The 18,473-nt window shown below is 38.2% G+C and overlaps 1 protein-coding gene and 1 non-coding gene across 20 annotated transcripts in view; one reads left to right on the top strand and one right to left on the bottom strand.

The window, feature by feature from the left end:
* ANKS1B (ankyrin repeat and sterile alpha motif domain containing 1B) overlaps window positions 1–18,473 on the bottom strand; it is a 1,162,364-nt gene that overhangs the window by 956,950 nt on the left and 186,941 nt on the right. For all 19 annotated transcript variants that reach the window (XM_060307139.1, XM_060307138.1, XM_060307130.1 and 16 more), the window contains 2 exons: window positions 9,937–10,012; window positions 388–489 (listed from right to left, as the gene is read on the bottom strand). In XM_060307139.1, the coding sequence (XP_060163122.1) occupies window positions 388–489; window positions 9,937–10,012 (178 nt within the window). The remainder of the gene's footprint in view (window positions 1–387; window positions 490–9,936; window positions 10,013–18,473) is intronic.
* On the top strand, window positions 14,365–14,468 carry LOC115853095 (U6 spliceosomal RNA). The gene has a single exon (XR_004039414.1). It is a non-coding gene; the product is annotated as a U6 spliceosomal RNA (small nuclear RNA).

Genomic DNA, 18,473 nt, shown 5'->3' with positions numbered 1-18,473 from the left:
TACAGAAAACAGACAAAATAACAGAAAATCCCTGAAAACTCTTAAAGCACTATTCAAGTGTAAGATAATACCTCAGCATCATCACTTTACAGTCCTAATACCTTCAAGTTCATAACTACATATTTATTACATGTGTTTAATTAAAAACGCTTTTTAATATCACATAAGTAAAAAAAAGTTTAGCTTTTAAAAAATTACTGAGCAGTTGAAAAACCGAAATAAAACATTAAAAGGTAGTAATTATTATTGAGTTTAAAAGTATACCAGATAAAAAAGCAAATAATAAGTTCATTCAAAAGTAAATGTTAAAACCCAAGAGAAAACTAGGACAGTTTTAATTTAATCTTAACTGTAACGCAAACTCATCCATCATTCAATACTCTTTACCTTGTAAGAGACTTGCAATCTGGAGAGATTTCTGAGATGGATGTTCTTTCAGAATGTCTAAGACAGTTCTACCTAAGCTATCTTTTATGTTGGCATCAATTCCTGAAAGAAAAAGAAAAACCCACTAGATGTACACAAGTGGGGTATCATTAGAAGATACAGTCAATACATAACTGCTCTAATTTCAAAAGTATACAGACCAAGTACTTAAGGTGATTTTTTTAAATTAAGACACACACACACACACACACACACAAACACACACACACATGATTTTAGTAAGAAAGAAGGTGGGAGACCACTGATGCCAAAGATTAGGAATATTCTTGATAATGAATTAACTCTTAAAGGGCACTGATCCATTCATTAATATTGTTTTTTCAGATTATAGCTAATTGAGGTTATAGCTAGTTAACTAATGGTAGCCTATCAAGCTGAAAAATATTACTGATTTAGAATTTAAATTCCTAAAGTATAATGGTCATTTTATATATTCTGTATAATATGGTAAAAATAAAAATAATGTACCATGTAAGTAGTATAAGAACAGTCTTAGAATACTTTAGTATTCACAAAAGTTGAAAAAGCAGGATTATTTTGAATTATTGTCCAAATACAAAGTCAAATATTTAATATTTATTTATGCAAGATTATATTCAATGTCAGCAACACTCATCAAATACCTGGTGAGCAAACTTCTTAAAGTTTGTAACTGAAATACCTTTGGAATTATTTTAATTCTCAAATGTTTATTGTAAAGAGATTTTATTGTAAAGAGTATAATGTAGCAAACAGCAAAAAGTTTATAAACTTCCCAAATATCTAAGCACAAACAAAGCCAGGTTTCAGGATCTAGACTCAACAGTTAGTTCATTATAATAAAATTATTAGTATTTGCTTAAATTTTTATGGAAATGTGTTACCTGCACAAATTTAATTGGTTGCCTCATTTATTATATCATTGTGTTACATATCAAAGTTACATATACATGAAATTTTAACTTCACGTAAGAACAATCACAATGCAATAGTCTGCCAATACTTTTCATTTAACATTTTTACTGAGGAAAATAAACACACTAAATATAGTTTAAAACACAAAAGACTCACGTCAGTTGTTTACAAGCATAAATTTGTATCCATGCCTTATTATTTGAATATTATTTTATTTATTTTTGTATACAGCAGGCTCATATTAGTTATCTATTTTATACATATTAATGTATATATGTCAATCCCAATCTCCCAATTCATCACACCACCACCACATCCGCTCCCCACCGCTTCCCCTCCTTGGTGTCCATACGTTTGTTCTCTATATCTGTGTCTCTATTTCTACCGTGCAAACTGGTTTATCTGTAACATTTTTCTAAGTTCCAAATATATGCGTTAATATACGATATTTGTTTTTCTCTTTCTGACATACTTCACTCTGTATGGCAGTCTTTAGATTCATCCACGTCTCTACAAATGACCCAATTTCATTCCTTTTTATGGCTGAGTAATATTCCATTGTATATATATGTACCACATGTTTATCCATTTGTCTGTCAATGGGCATTTAGGTTGCTTCCATGACCTGGCTATTGTAAATAGTGCAACAATGAACATTGGGGTTCATGTGTCTATTTTTTTTTTTTACATCTTTATTGGAGTATAATTGCTTTACAATGGTGTGTTAGTTTCTGCTTTATAACAAAGAGAATCAGTTATCCGTATACATATGTTCCCATATCTCTTCCCTCTGGCGTCTCCTTCCCGCCTACCCTCCCTATCCCACCCCTCCAGGTGGTCACAAAGCACCAAGCTGATCTCCCTGTGCTATGTGGCTGCTTCCCACTAGCTATCTATTTTACGTTTGGTAGTGTATATATGTCCGTGCCACTCTCTCACTCTGTCACAGCTTACCCTTCCCCCTCCCCATATCCTCAAGTCCATTCTCTAGTGGGTCTGTGTCTTTATTCCTGTCTTACCCTGAGGTTCGTCATGACATTTTTTTTTTCTCATTTCATATATATGTGTTAGCATACAGTATTTGTCTTTCTCTTTCTGACTTACTTCACTCTGTATGACAGACTCTAGGTCCATCCACCTCACTACAAATAATTCAATTTATTTTCTTTTTATGGCTGAGTAATATTCCATTCTATATATGTGCCACATCTTCTTTATCCAGTCATCTGATGATGGACACTTAGGTTGTTTCCATCTCCTGGCTATTGTAAATAGAGCTGCAATGAACATTTTGGTACATGACTCTTTTTGAAATGGTTTTCTCAGGGTATATGCCCAGTAGTGGGATTGCTTGGTCATATGGTAGTTCTATTTGTAGTTTTTTAAGGAACCTCCATACTGTTCTCCATTGGCTGTACCAACTCACATTCCCACCAGCAGTGCAACAGTGTTCCCTTTTCTCCACACTCTCTCCAGCATTTATTGTTTCTAGATTTTTTGATGATGGCCATTATGACCGGTGTGAGATGATATCTCATTGTAGTTTTGATTCGCACTTCTCTAATGATTAATGATGTTGAGCATTCTTTCATGTGTTTGTTGGCAGTCTGTGTATCTTCTTTGGAGAAATCTCTATTTAGGTCGTCTGCCCATTTTTGGATTGGGTTGTTTGTTTTTTTGTTATTGAGCTGCAAGAGCTGCTTGTAAATTTTGGAGATTAATCCTTTGTCAGTTGCTTCATTAGCAAATATTTTCTCTCATTCTGAGGGTTGTCTTTTGGTCTTGTTTATGGTTTCCTTTGCTGTGCAAAAGCTTTGAAGTTTCATTAGGCCTCATTTGTTTATTTTTGTTTTCATTTCCATTTCCCTAGGAGGTGGGTCAAAAAGAACCTTGCTGTGATTTATGTCATAGTGTTCTGCCTATATTTTCCTCTAAGAGTTTGATAGTTTCTGGCCTTACATTTAGGTCTTTAATCCTATATATGGTGCTAGGGAGTGTTCTAATCTCATACTTTTACATTTACCTGTCCAGTTTTCCCAGCACCACTTACTGAAGAGGCTGTCCTTTCTACAATGTACATTCCTGCCTCCTTTATCAAAGATAAGGTGACCATATGTGCATGGGTTTATTTCTGGGCTTTCTATCCTGTTCCATGGATCTATATTTCTGTTTTTGTGTCAGTACCGTACTGTCTTGATTACTGTAGCTTTGTAGTATAGTCTCAAGTCAGGGAGCCTGATTCCTCCAGCTCCGTTTTTTGTTCTCAAGATTGCTTTGGCTATTCGGGGTCTTTTGTGTTTCCATACAAATTGTGAAATTTTTTGTTCTAGTTCTGTGAAAAATACCAGTGGTAGTTTCATAGGGATTGCATTGAATCTGTAGATTGCTTTGGGTAGTAGAGTCATTTTCACAATGTTGATTCTTCCAACCCAAGAACATGGTATATCTCTCCATCTATTTGTATCGTCTTTCTTTCATCAGTGTCTCATAATTTTCTGCATACAGGTCTTTTGTATCCTTAGATAGTTTTATAACTAGACGTTTTATTCTTTTTGTTGCAGTGGTAACTGGGAGTGTTTTCTTGATTTCACTTTCAGATTTTTCATCATTAGTGTATAGGAATGCCAGAGATTTCTGTGCATTAATTTTGTATCCTGTTACTTTACCAAATTCATTGATGAGCTCTAGTAGTTTTCTGGTAGCATCTTTAGGATTCTCTATGTATAGTATCATGTCATCTGCAAACAGTGACAGCTTTACTTCTTCTTTTCCGATTTGGATTCCTTTTATTTCCTTTTCTTCTCAGATTGCTGTGGCTAAAACTTCCAAAACTATGTTGAATAAGAGTGGTGAGAGTGGGCAACCTTGTCTGGTTCCTGTTCCTAGTGGAAATTCTTTCAGTTTTGAAACATTGGGGATGATGTTGGCTGTGGGTTTGTCATATATGGCCCTTATTATGTTGAGGAAAGTTCCCTGTATGCCTACTTTCTCCAGGGTTTTTATCATAAATGGGTGTTGAATTTTTGTCAAAAGCTTCCTCTGCATCGATTGAGATGATCATATGGTTTTTCTCCTTCAATTTGTTAATATGCTGCATCACATTGATTGATTTGTGTATATTGAAGAATCCTTGCATTCCTGGAATAAACTCACTTGATCATAGTGTATGATCCTTTTAATGTGCTGTTGGATTCTGTTTGCTAGTATTTTCTTGAGGTTTTTGCATCTATGTTCATCAGTGATACTGGCCACTAGTTTTCATTCTTTCTGACATCCTTGTCTGGTTTTGGTATCAGGGTGATGGTGGCCTCGTAGAATGAGTTTGGGAGTGTTCCTCCCTCTGCTATATTTTGGAAGAGTTTGAGAAGGATAGGTGTTAGCTCTTCTCTAAATGTTTGATAGAATTCGGCTGAAAAGCTATCTGGTCCTGGGCTTTTGTTTTTTGGAAGATTTTTAATCACAGTTTCAATTTCAGTGCTTGTGATTGGTCTGTTCATATTTTCTATTTCTTCCTGATTCAGTCTTGGCAGGTTGTGCATTTCTAAGAATTTGTCCATTTCTTCCAGGTTGTCCATTTTATTGGCATAGAGTTGCTTGTAGTAATCTCTCATGATCTGTTGTATTTCTGCAGTGTCAGTTGTTACTTCTCCTTTTTCACTTCTAATTCTATTGATTTGAGTCTTCTCCCTTTTTTTCTTCATGAGTCTGGCTAATGGTTTATCAATTTTGTTTATCTTCTCAAAGAACCACCTATTAATTTTATTGATCTTTGCTATCATTTCCTTCATTTCTTTTTCATTTATTTCTGGTCTAATCTTATGGTTTCCTCCTTCTGCTAACTTTGGGGGTTTTTTGTTCTTCTTTCTCTAATTGCTTTAGGTGCAAGGTTAGGTTGTTTATTCGAGATGTTCCCTGTATCTTAAGGTAGGATTGTATTGCTATAAACTTCCCTCTTAGAACTGCTTTTGCTGCATCCCATAGGTTTTGGGTCGTCGTGTCTCCATTGTCATTTGTTTCTAGGTACTTTTTGATTTCCTCTTTGATTTCTTCAGTGCACTTCGTTATTAAGTAGTGTATTGTTTAGCCTCCATGTGTTTCTATTTTTTACAGGTCTTTTCCTGTAATTGATATCTAGTCTCATAGTGTTGTGGTCGGAAAAGATACTTGATACAATTTCAATTTTCTTAAATTTACCAAGGCTTGATTTGTGACCCACGATATGATCTATCCTGGAGTATGTTCCATGAGCACTTGAGAAAAATGTGTATTCTGTTGTTTTTGGATGAAATGTCCTATAAATATCAATTAAATCCATCTTGTTTAATGTATCATTTAAAGCTTGTGTTTCCTTATTTATTTTCATTTTGAATGATCTGTCCATTGGTGAAAGTGGGGTGTTAAAGTCATCTACTATGAATGTGTTACTGTCGATTTCCCCTATTTTGGCTGTTAGTATTTGCCTTATGTATTGAGGTGGTCCTATGCTGGGTGCATAAATATTTACAATTGTTATATCTTCTTGGATCAATCTCTTGATCATTATATAGTGTCCTTCTTAGTCTCTTCTAATAGTCTTGATTTTAAAGTCTATTTTGTGTGATATGAGAATTGCTACTCCAGCTTTATTTTGGTTTCCATTTGCACGGAATATCTTTTTCCATCCCCTCACTTTCAGTCTGTATGTGTCTCTATGTCTGAAGTGGGTCTCTTGTAGACAGCATATATATGGGTCTTGGTTTTGTATCCATTCAGCCAGTCTGTGTCTTTTGGTGGGCGCATTTAATCCATTTACATTTAAGGTAATTATCAATATGTATGTTCCTATTCCCATTTTCTTAATTGTTTTCGGTTTGTTATTGTAAGTCTTTTCCTTCTCTTGTGTTTCTTGCCTAGAGAAGATCCTTTAGCATTTGTTGTAAAGCTGGTTTGGTGGTGCTGAACTCTCTCAGCTTTTACTTGTCTGTAAAGGTTTTAGTTTCTCCATCAAATCTGAATGAGATCCTTGCTGGGTAGAGTAATCTTGGTTGTAGGTTTTCTCCTTCATCACTTTAAATATGTCCTGCCAGTCCCTTTTGGCTTGCAGAGTTTCTGCTGAAAGATCAGTTGTTATCCTTATGGGGATTCCCTTGTGTGTTATTTGTTGTTTTTCCCTTGCTGCTTTTAACATGTTTTCTTTGTATTTAATTTTTGACAGTTTGATTAATATGTGTCTTGGCGTGTTTCTCCTTGGATTTATCCTGTATGGGACTCTCTGTGCTTCCTGGGCTTGATTAACTATTTCCTTTCCCATATTAGGGAAGTTTTCAACTATAATCTCTTCAAATATTTTCTCAGTCCCTTTCTTTTTCTATTCTTCTTCTGGAACCCCTATAATTCGAATGTTGGCGCGTTTAATATTGTCCCAGAGCTCTCTGAGACTGTCCTTGGTTCTTTTCATTCTTTTTTCTTTATTCTGCTCTGCAGTAGTTATTTCCAGTATTTTATCTTCCAGGTCACTTATTCGTTCTTCTGCCTCAGTTATTCTGCTATTGATCCCTTCTAGAGTATTTTTAATTTCATTTATTGTGTTGGTCATCGTTGCTTGTTTCATCTTTAGTTCTTCTAGGTCCTTGTTAAATGTTTCCTGCATTTTCTCTATTCTATTTCGAAGATTTTGGATCATCTTTACTATCATTATTCTGAATTCTTTTTCAGGTAGACTGCCTATTTCCTCTTCATTTGTTAGGCCTGGTAGGTTTTTATCTTGCTCCTTCATCTTCTGTGTTTTTTTCTATCTTCTCATTTTGCTTATCCTACTCTGCTTGGGGTCTCCTTTTTGCAGGCTGCAGGTTTGTAGTTCCCGTTGTTTTTGGTGTCTGTCCCCAGTGGCTAAAGTTGTTTCAGTGGGTTGTGTAGGCTTCCTGGTGGAGGGGACTAGTGCCTGTGTTCTAGTGGGTGAGGCTGGATCTTGTCTTTCTAGTGGGCAGGTCCACCTCTGGTGGTGTGTTTTGGGGTGTCTGTGGACTTACGATTTTAGGCAGCCTCTCTGCTAATGGGTGGGGTTGTGTTCCTGTCTTGCTAGTTTTTTGGCATAGGGTGTCCAGCACTGTAGCTTGCTGGTTGTCGAGTGAAGCTGGGTGTTGGTGTTGAGATGGAGATCTCTGGGGATTTTCGCCATTTGATATTACGTGGAGCTGGAAGGTCTCTTGTGGACCAGTGTCCTGAAGTTGGCTCTCCCACCTCAGAGGCACAGCACTGACTCCTGGCTGCAGCACCAAGAGCCTTTCATCCACACGGTTCAGAATAAAAGGGAGAAAAAGTAGAAAAAAAGAAAGAGGATAAAAGAAAATAAAATAAAGTAAGATAAAATAAAATAAAGTTATTAAAATATAAAATGATTATTCAGAAAAAAAAATTTTTTTAAGGAAAAAAAAAAACAAGAAACAGATGGATAGAACCCTAGGACAAATGGTGTCAGCAAAGCTATACAGACAAAATCTCACATAGTAGCATACACATACACTCTCACAAAAAGAGGAAAAGGGGAAAAAATAATAAATCTTGCGCTCGAAGTCCACCTCCTCAATTTGGGATGATTCATTGTCTATTCAGGTATTCCACAGATGCAGGGTACATCAACTTGATTGTGGAGATTTAATCTGCTGCTCCTGAGGCTGCTGGGAGAGATTTCCTTTTCTCTTCTGTTTGCACAGCTCCTGGGGCTCAGCTTTGGATTTGGCCCTGCCTCTGCGTGTAGGTCACCGGAGGGCGTCTGTTCTTTGCTCAGACAGGACGGGGTTAAAGGAGCCGCTGTTCGGGGGCTCTGGCGCACTCAGGCCGGAGGGAGGGAGGGGTACGAAGTGTGGGGCGAGCCTGTGGCAGCAGAGGCCAGCGTGACGTTGCACCAGCCTGAGGCGCACCGTGCGTTCTCCTGGGGAAGTTGTCCCTGGATCCCGGGAACCTGGCAGTGGCAGGCTGCACAGGCTCTCGGGAGGGGGGTGTGGATAGTGACCTGTGCTCGCACACAGGCTTCTTGGTGGTGGCAGCAACAGCCTTAGCATCTCATGCCCGTCTCTGGGGTCCGTGCTGTCAGCCGCGGCTCGCGCCCATCTTTGAAGCTCCTTTAAGCAGCGCTCTTAATCCCCTCTCCTCACGCACCAGGAAGCAAAGAGGGAAGAAAAATCTCTTGCCTCTTCGGCAGGTCCAGACTTTTCCCCGGACTCCCTCCTGGCTAGCCGTGGTGCACTAACCCCCTGCAGGCTGTGTTCAGGCTGCCAACCCCAGTCCTCTCCCTGCGCTCTGACCGAAGCCCGAGCTTCAGCTGCCAGCCCAGCCCGCCCTGGCGGTTGAGCAGACAAGCCTCTCAGGCTGGTGAGTGCCAGTCAGCACCGATCTTCTGTGCGGGAATCTCTCCGCTTTGCCCTCCGCACCCCTGTTGCTGCGCTCTCCTCCATGGCTCCGAAGCTTCCGCCCTCTGCCACCCGCAGTCTCCTCCCGCGAGTGGCTTCCTAGTGTGTGGAAACCTTTCCTCCTTCACAGCTCCCTCCCACTGGTGCAGGTCCCATCACTATCCTTTTCTCTCTGTTTATTCTTTTTTCTTTTGCCCTACCCAGTTACGTGGGGAGTTTCTTGCCTTTTGGGAGGTCTGAGGTCTTCTGCCAGCGTTCAGTAGGTGTTCTGTAGGAGTTGTTCCACGTGTAGATGTATTTCTTATGTATCTGTTGGGAGGAAGGTGATCTCCGCGTCTTACTCTTCTGCCATCTTCCCCCTCTCTCGCATGTGTCTTTTTGAATTATGGTTTTCTCTGGGTATATGCCCAGGTGTGGGATTGCTGGGTCACATGGTAATTGTATTTTTAGTTTTTTAAGGAACCTCCATGCTGTTCTCCATAGTGGCTGTATCAATTTACATTCCCCCCAACAGTGCAAAAGGGTTCCCTTTTTTCCACACCCTCTCCATTATCCATGCCTTTTGATATTAAAAAAATCTGACCTCAGTTCCAATTTTATTTCAGTCATAATATACATATGGAGACAAATAAGCCTACTTTGTTTTTCCTTCAAAGCTTTCCCTCTAAAAGGTTCCCTTTAAATCACTGCAGCTTACAAACAGTAGCTACTCAGTTGATGAAGTAACTAGAAGGAGAATTTACCTGAAGGACAGGGAACTCTAATTTCTGTTTACCATTATTCACAATATAAAAACCTAGGGAAAGTAGTACGTTCTTTAATAAACCAAGCAATTGTCTTAACTTCATGGGGATCAGTTCCACCCTCCTATAGAAGGCAGACATTTCCTTTTCTTTTTGGTAGTTTTTATTTTAATGTGATTTAAGTGTATAAAATTATAATTTCTAAAAGCTTTTTATTAAAGTATCTACTGAGTAAAGGAAGGTACACATTGTTATCAGTTTTTTTCCCTAAACATTGAGGCTCAATTCTACATGGTATGAATACGTACCTGCAATTTAGAGTGAAGGTAAGAAATAAGGGTGATTGTCAAGAAAAAAAAAAAAGTGTCATTTTCCTATGTCTACTCCTGAAATACAAATAGTTTTTGGCAAGATAAGCCTCATGGAGAATCAAGATAAGTTCCATGGAGAATCATGATAGTTACCTGTTTCTAACAGAACTCGCACAACATCTACCTTTCCAAACAAAGCTGCTTCGTGAAGTGCACTCCCTTTTTCTGTCTGGAAAAAAAAAAAAGAAGAAGGAAAAAGAAGCACAGTTGCATTAGGAATGCTTAGGTTAAAAAATTCTGTCATTTTATGTATTCATACATATTCTCTGTAATCTTAGCACTCTGACAGAAAGGTAGTGTGAAATAAAGAAGAGATTCTAGAAACAAAACCCAAAAGCTTGAATTTGTGAAACACCTCTGCTTCTGTGTAGCCATTTGACCTTGTTATGTTGGTAATCTTCCTCATCATAGCATTTATAGTACTACATTATAATGTTATGTGATTGTCTATTCCCTTTAATAAACTGTAAGTTTAGTGGAAATGTAGATATCTATTTTTTTCATCATGGTATCACCAATGCCTAGAAAAAAGTACCTCAAAAATGTAGACATTTAAGAATTATTTTGAGGGTAAAAGGTAGAAGAAGGTAGGAACATAACATAGAAGACAAGAATATGTAAGTATTGCAGGGAGAGATTGGTTTCTGCCTTGAGGAAGATAAAGGAAGATTTCAAAGAGGAAGCTTTTTAGCTATACATTAAAAAAAACTTTTTTCCTCTCAAGAATTTTAAAATGTCTACCAGGTCCTTAGTATGTGCACGTCTCTGCGTGTTAAACTGAACACTGTCATTATGGAAACTCTGTTCTCTTGTACTAAAAGTAATCTCTAGTATGGGATTTTCATCTCAATACAAAAAAGAAATATCACTATAAAATACTATATAACGTAAAAATGTTTTTAATTAATAAAATATTATTGTATAATTAACCCAGTATAAAATGGTTTATAAATGCATTGTTAAGGTGGCTTGAGGACCACTGAAGATCTATCAATGTGATCTGAATTTATTGCCAAAAAGGTATAACTGAAATGCACTTGATTTATAATTTTCTGGGTATGATATGTATAGACACTAATAAACATGGAAATAAAATAATTTATAAATATATATAGCACTATACAGAAGGAAAATTAAACTGTAGAAACTTATGCAGCTCCTTAAAACAATGTTTCAATGTGTGGCATAAAAAGTTAATTTTTTTCACTCCCTAAAAAATATCCCTTGAAATAATCTAATTCTTCTCACTCTCATTCTATGTCTTTCAACCAACTTTCTTACTACTAATTTGATTTCCTTCAAATTTTCACAAAAGTTTGGACTTAATGTTAGAAAAACCCTTCCTGGAATAGCACACCTTAAAATTCTGAAAAACTAAACAATATTTTAAATATAGAGATGAAAAGGAAAATGGAATTCCTCAGAGCCTGGGGAAGGCTATGAGGGACAGAAAGTATGAATCCAGGCATTGAGCACTGGAAGAAGAATTTGTTCAAGGAAATCTACCAATCCCTGATAGATTAGTATCTGGGCTTTAACCAAGGTGGGACTGGGAGGGGAGCAGGAGACAAAGTCTGAAGCTCAAGCAAGCTGAGAGGATAGATCAAGGACTCCTACAAAAATTAAAACCCCCAAAGAACAACAGCCTCAGTAAAAACAATAAAGTAAAAATTAAAAACTTGTTACAAAAATCTGTTGCAGAGAGGGAAAGTAAGATTTTAGCTCTAAACAGATTAGAATGACAGAAATAAATCCCACTGCTCTAAGAATTCCTAACCACAATTCTGTCCTCACAAGGGTTTGAGGCCAAATTTAACACAATCTCTGTGCCCCTCAGAGCCAAAAATGTAGAATAAAGTGATTTGGGTTCATAGTACCAGAGGCAGACATAAATGCTTAGCAGAAGCAGATATAAATCCTCTCTGAAAAGATACACTTTAAACTCAGGCCTCCAAGAGTTCCAAGAGTTAAAGCTTTAAAAAACACAAACTCAAATTTAGAAACCACTGAACATGAAAGGAAATAAGTCACTATGAGTAAGAAATAGTAGAAACAAAAAAGAAGATAATGGACTTCTCTGGTGATGCAGTGGTTGAGAATCCGCCTGTACAGTACAGTCCAACTATACTTTTGTTTGTACTGTCCAACAGTACAGTCCAACTATACTTTTGGACTGTAAAAATTAGTCAATCTTTCCAAACCCATGGTTGATGTAATTAGCTTCTTTGATAAGAGAATGTGAGAACTGTCAAAATGGAATGGATTATTCTCATAAACTTAAGGGAAACAGTGGAACTAGGAACTATTTACTGCTATCCCAGTATTATCACAAATAGTATAAAATTTAAATAGGTCAAATTTATAGACTTTTCCTTTTCAAAATATAGGTTAATTCCATAATATTTTGTAATTTATCATCCCCTACCTTGAGTCAGCATCTACTCTTCTCATTCAAATTACTTACTACCATTCTGTTCACCTCAGCACTCTCCCCCAAATCCACAATCCATAATTGGCCAAACGTTGAAAAACCGTGTTCTCATGAAACAATATTTAGTCTAAAACATTCTAAAAGCAAGTGTAATGTATACAAAGAAATAACACTAGGACTTCCCTGGTGGAACAGTGCTTAAGAACCTGCCTGCCAATCAATGCAGGGGACATGGGTTCGATCCCTGGTCTGGGAAGATCCCACATGCCACGGAGCAACTAAATCCGTGTGCCGCAACTACTGAACCTGCGCTCTAGAACCCGCGAGCCACAACTTCTGAGCCCACATGCCACAACTACTGAAGCCCACATGCCCTAGAGCCCACGCACCACAACTACTGAGCCTGCGTGCTGCAACTGCTGAAGCCCACGCACCTAGAGCCCATGCTCCGCAACAAGAGAAGCCACCGCAAAGAAAAGTCTGCACACCACAAGGAAGAGTAGCCCCCCTCACCGCAACTAGAGAAAGCCTGCACGCAGCAACAAAGACCCAACGCAGCCAAAATAAATAAAGAAAGAAAAAAGAAGGCAGTCTTGGGAGAGAGCTGACACTGGCTGTGGATGCAGGAGCAAATGGGCCCACAGCCCTCAGTGCCCCTAAAAAAAAAAAAAAGAAATAACACTAAAATAGGTGAACCCAAATTTGGGGCCTGCTTTTCCAATGGATCAAATTTCTCCATTTCTTTAAAATTAATCATTTAAAATAAACATAGTTTCTGAATAGACAATTATGCAGTTGATAATATAGTAACACTTCAATATTTATACAGTAAACAGATATGAAGCACTCACAACGTCTTAGCACCTTTCAGGGAAAAAAAAAACCTCCAATCACAATTAGTGATGAAAACAGCTTAGTGAGAAGACATGACCTGATATATATCTTAATGCTGAATTGCTGATAAAAGCAAAAGAAATTCTCTCTCCAGTTGGAAATGGCTATTAAAGTTAAGTCTCAGTAGCACCAAAACTGAGAAAAACAAATGGTAGGAAAAGGGGAGAGGATATAGAAAAGAATGTTCCTATTTTTAAGCCCTGGGTTTTAGCTTCCTTTTTAGTTTGGCTGTATGTATTTCCCTGATACATGAAAGCTCAATTACGCATTTAAAGAGATCCTTGTTATATTTTATCCAAAACCTCTAGATGTTTCAAAATGGCTTTTTGGGTTGTATTCTAAGAGTGCCAAAACAGCAGACAGAAAGGGGATGTGAAGATGTCAGTTTGCCTGCACTGGTTCCCCCTTCCAAATTTAACACTCTAACCATAGCCCTTCTGAAGCTTGCAAAAGAGAATGACCAGATAAAGGAAGACCAAATTTTTTATTAAAGGAGAAAATAAATAGAACAAAGATATAAAGTGGGATTGTGATGATGATCAGTAGAGAAAATAGCACAAGTAGCAGGGAAAATAAAAACTATTGAGAAACAAGACCCACTACCAAAAGAAGTAACAACCAGTTAGTAAAGATAAACTTGATACAGAAAAAAGAAGAAAAGCCAATGAGAATGGCATTTAACACAGAAGTAACAACCCCTGATGCCCTGGTTGGTACCAATTAGCCCTGTAGGCATCTCTTGGGATGAAAGGTAAGAACTTAAAAGTAAGAACATCCTAGCCTTTGTAAATGAATAAATGTCTAAACAACTTGAGAAGCAACAGATCCTTTGTACCCTACATTAGCTAGACTATATCCAGAGTACTGTGTTCAAGCGTGGATACTAAACTTTCACAGGAACATCAACAGATTGGAATATGTCCAGAGAAGAGCATCCCAAAACAAGAATCTAGAAAAACATCATGTGAAGAATAGCTGAAAGTTATAAGTAGGTTTAGACTGGGGGTGGAAATGGCATAAGAGAAACAGGATGTGTCTTCAAAAAACTCAGAAATACCATTTCCCCTATTCTAAAGAAGATCTCTTCCTCTCCTCCTATTTAACTAGGGACTTCTGGCCAATATCTTTACCTTTCCTATCTTCCTTCACTTCTGTCTCAGAGCAAGCATCCATTCCCCTCATTAAAGCTAATCCTCGTGCTCGCTTCGGCAGCACATATACTAAAATTGGAACGATACAGAGATTAGCATGGCCCCTGTGCAAGGATGACCCACAAATTCATGAAGTGTTCCATATTTTTATTGCATAGCATAGGGAACTCTACTTAATGTACTGTGGTAACCTAAATGGGAGGGAAGTCCAAAAGGGAGGGGATATCTGTATGTGTATGGCTGATTCATTTTGTTGTGCAGTGGAGGCTAACACAACATTGTAAAGCAACCATACTCCAATAAAATTTTTTTTAAAAAAGCTAATCCTCCACTTGTGCTTTTTTTCCTATCATTTTCTGCTTCTTGAATTTTGCTCATGAAGTATCTTCACCATTTTCTTGCATCCTCAATTTCAGTCTCTTCATTGGATCCTTCCACTCTCCATAAAAATACATACCTTTTCACTATCTACCAAAACAAACAACCATAGAAACTTCCTGTGAACCTGCTATGATTTCAAGCTTCTATCCCATATCTCACTTTTCCTTACTCCACACTTTATTAAATATCATCTTCCCTTTTGAAGGCAAAATTTTTGTCTATTCTGTTGGTGCTATATCCTCTGGCACATAGTAGGCAATGCCTGGCACAGAGCAGGCACTCCATAAATACATGGTGAATGGATGAATTGATTATTATAATTGTACTGTCTTGGTTAGTTACCTCTTGTAACTAACTGCTTCTTTACAGACTTCTTTTCCAGAAACTACCTGAATAGTCTTTATTTGGCTTCTTCTCTCTCACTATAGTCTCTTTCTTGTAAACCCATCTGTTTCCATGGCTTCATCTCTCACTTCTCTGAGCTAGCACCATTTAAGTGGCACATCCTAAGAAAGACTTCCCCAACCCTTCATTCTCAAACACAAGAACCTGCTTTTTTCCTTTATACCACTTACTGCAATTTGTAATTTTTGTTTGTTTATATGTTTATTTTCTGTTTTCACACCCAGGCTCTCAACTCCATAAGAGTAGGGAACAAATTTTCTTGTTGATGTAGCATGTGCCTGGTATCCTCTCCTCAGAAGGCTGGAGGGGATATGGTGTCCTGAAAGGGAAACTAGGGGGAAGGAAACAGAGTTGCTAAGGTGGTAAGTGAGACAGATCAGGGAAGGCCTCCCTATTAAGGTGACATTTGAGCAGATACCTGAAGAAAGTAGAGGAGGAAGTCATGCAGGTTAGTAAGGCAAAGGCCTTATGGTAGTAGCACACACAGTGTGTTCCAGCAAGAGCAATGAGGCCACTGTGGCTGAAACTATATGAAAATGGCAAAGAGTAGCAGGAGGTAGCTTCAGGGAGAGTGAGACTAGGTCAGATAAGACACTGTCAGCCACTGTAAGGAGTGTGGCTTTTGTTCCAAGTGAGCTGGAATACCAGTGAAGGTTTCTGAGCAACCTGATTTAGTTTAATGGGATCACTTATAGCTGCTTTGTTGAAAATAGACTGAAGGAGTCTGTTATGGACTGAATGCTTGTGCCCCCCCCCAAATTCATATGTTGAAGCCCTAAACCCCAATGTGACCGTATTTGGTGACAGGGACTTCACAGAAGTAATTAAGGTTAAATGAGGTTGTAAGGGCGGGAACCCAATTCTATGGGATTGGTGTCCTTATAAGAGGAGGGGGAAACATCAGAGAGCTCTCTCCTTCTCTCTCCATTTGTGCACAGAAAAAAGGTCGTTTGAGGACACAGGAGAAGGCAGCCATCTACAAGCTCTCACCAAGAACCAAATTGGCCAGAACCTTGATCTTGGACTTTCCAGCCTCCAGACAGTGATAAAACAAATGTGTGCTGTTTAAGCCACCCAGTCTATGGTATTTTGTTATAGTAGCCCAAGCAGACTAATACAGAAGCAAAGGAAGAAGCAGGGAAACCAGTTAGGAGGCAAGAGATAATCAAGAATTGGGCTCTGGTGGTAGTAGTGAAGGGAATGAAAAGTACTGAAATTCTGGATATAGTTTGAGCACAAAGCCAATAAAATCTGATGAAGAACTAAATTAAAATGTGAAGAAACCCTAAAGTTTTGGGGCCAAACAACTAGAAGAACAGCACTACCATCTGCTGAAATGGGAAATATTGGAAGATGGACAAATCTGGGGAGAAGGGGTTATGGAGGCTAAATACTCAGTTTTTGGAATGCTGAGTTTGGATGCCCATTAGCATCCAATAGACATGTCCAGCAGACACCTAATTTAGAGTTTACGGTAAGGTCCAGGATGAATAAATAAAATTTTTATTGTTAGATAAAGATGTCATTTGAAGCTGAGAGACTGGATGAGGCCAACTAGGAAGTAAGTAAAGACAGAGAAGAAAAGAGGTTTAAGTACTAAGACCTGGGAGACTCAGATGCTTAGAGACCAGGAAGATGAGAACGTCACCAGATTACATTATAGGGACGTCACAGATTACATTATTAGTCCCTCCTATTGCATGCCCTCTGCCATACAACACTGCAGCTCTTTGCACTTATGTGGGTGGAGTATATATCCCTACCCCTGGATTTGGAGCTTGGTTTGTGACTTGCTTTAGCCAATGGATGATAGCTAACATGATGCAAGCAGAGGCCCAAAGTGTGCTTGCTTGGTTGGGCTTAGGCCATGTCCTGACTAGTCCCAGGAAGAAGATAATAAACACATGGAGCAGAGCTGCCCAGACTAACTTACAACATAAAACAAAGCTTCCCCAGCTGACCTGTAACTTAAGAATGAAAAAAAATGCTACTGCTTATGAATGTCTGAGATTTCTGTGCTTATCCTACAGCAGTATTGTGGCAATAGCTAAGAGAGAGTAACAGAGTTACAGAGTTCCAATGTAAAGGTTCATTGGGAAGGAATGAAAATAAAGCCTGGCTCAGGGAAAAGGAGTATGAATCTACAAAAGAGGACAGAAAACAGAAAGACTTAATTCTTAAGCAACTAGTGATAACAGGTTCATGAGGCCTTGCAGATTTATCTAGTTGCAACACTGAATGGCAGGCAATCAAAATCTTTGGCTCAACCTAATACTGAGAAGGAACAGCCAGTGAACTACATGAAAACCAAGAGAGAGTGGTATCTCAGATGTCAAAAGAAAAAAGTGTTTCAAAGAGGAGGGAGAGATCAACTTTGTCAATGCTGATGATAAATCAAGTAAGATGAGGACTAAGAACTGGCTATGGATCTAACAATACGGCAGTCATTAGTTACCTTCACCAAAGGAAAAACACAAAGAATTTTTATAGAGTAATAGAGTTGGAATGGTTTCAACAGAGATGAAGGAAAGAATTTGATATGAGTAAAAACAAGTCTTTCTAAATATTTTGCCATTTTTTTCTAGTCCTGTGGGTATTACTTCCTCTAGAATATGTTCTTTAATTTCACCTGTAGTCAGCAAGATAGATTTTTGCAGGGGGCTCTTTTAGAAACGTGACAAGAATGACCAGGTGTGGGATTACCACTACATTCACCAGAATGGTCAGTTACCCATTCTCTAGCTACTGCTAACAAAAATTGCTTGTAAGTCATTTTATTATGTGCATTAAGGCTACAATAAATTTCATTTTATTTAAAAATATGTTGCCATAAAGAGAATCAGAGAAAGAAGAAGACAGCTAGAGGAAAATTCAGGTTCAAAGGAGAGGGTTTTTTAAAGATGGGAAATATTGCAACATCTTTGCGTCCTTCGGAAAATAATGCAGTTAAGAGGGGGAAAACATTGTATTAAAGAGGGAATATTTGCCAGAGCAATGTATCCCAAGTCGATAAGAGGGGATAGGAGCCAATGCACAAGTAGAGAAGTTAGTCTCAGATATAAGCCTAGAAAGTTAATTTAAAGCAAGGAAGGAAAGCAAATATACACATATTGGCAACTGTGGAGGTGAGAATATGCGATTGTTTCTGTTATCTCAGTGAAATAAAAGCAAAGTTGTAATCACAGAGGGATGACAATGAAGGAAGTGTTGAAGTTTTTGGAAAAGAGGAGAAATTTTAAAATAGTCATCTCAGGAAGTAGAAGAGTAAGTGCAATCTTCTCGTTTCGGGCTTCCCTGGTGGCTCGGTGGTTAAGAATCTGCCTACCGATGCAGGGGACAAGGTTCGAGCCCTGGGCCGGGAAGATCCC

The sequence above is a fragment of the Globicephala melas genome, chromosome 10 (assembly GCF_963455315.2).
Source record: "Globicephala melas chromosome 10, mGloMel1.2, whole genome shotgun sequence".
NCBI lineage: Eukaryota > Metazoa > Chordata > Mammalia > Artiodactyla > Delphinidae > Globicephala > Globicephala melas.
The sequence above is the reverse complement of the archived record's forward strand: the minus strand, read 5'-3'. Positions and strand labels throughout refer to the sequence as shown.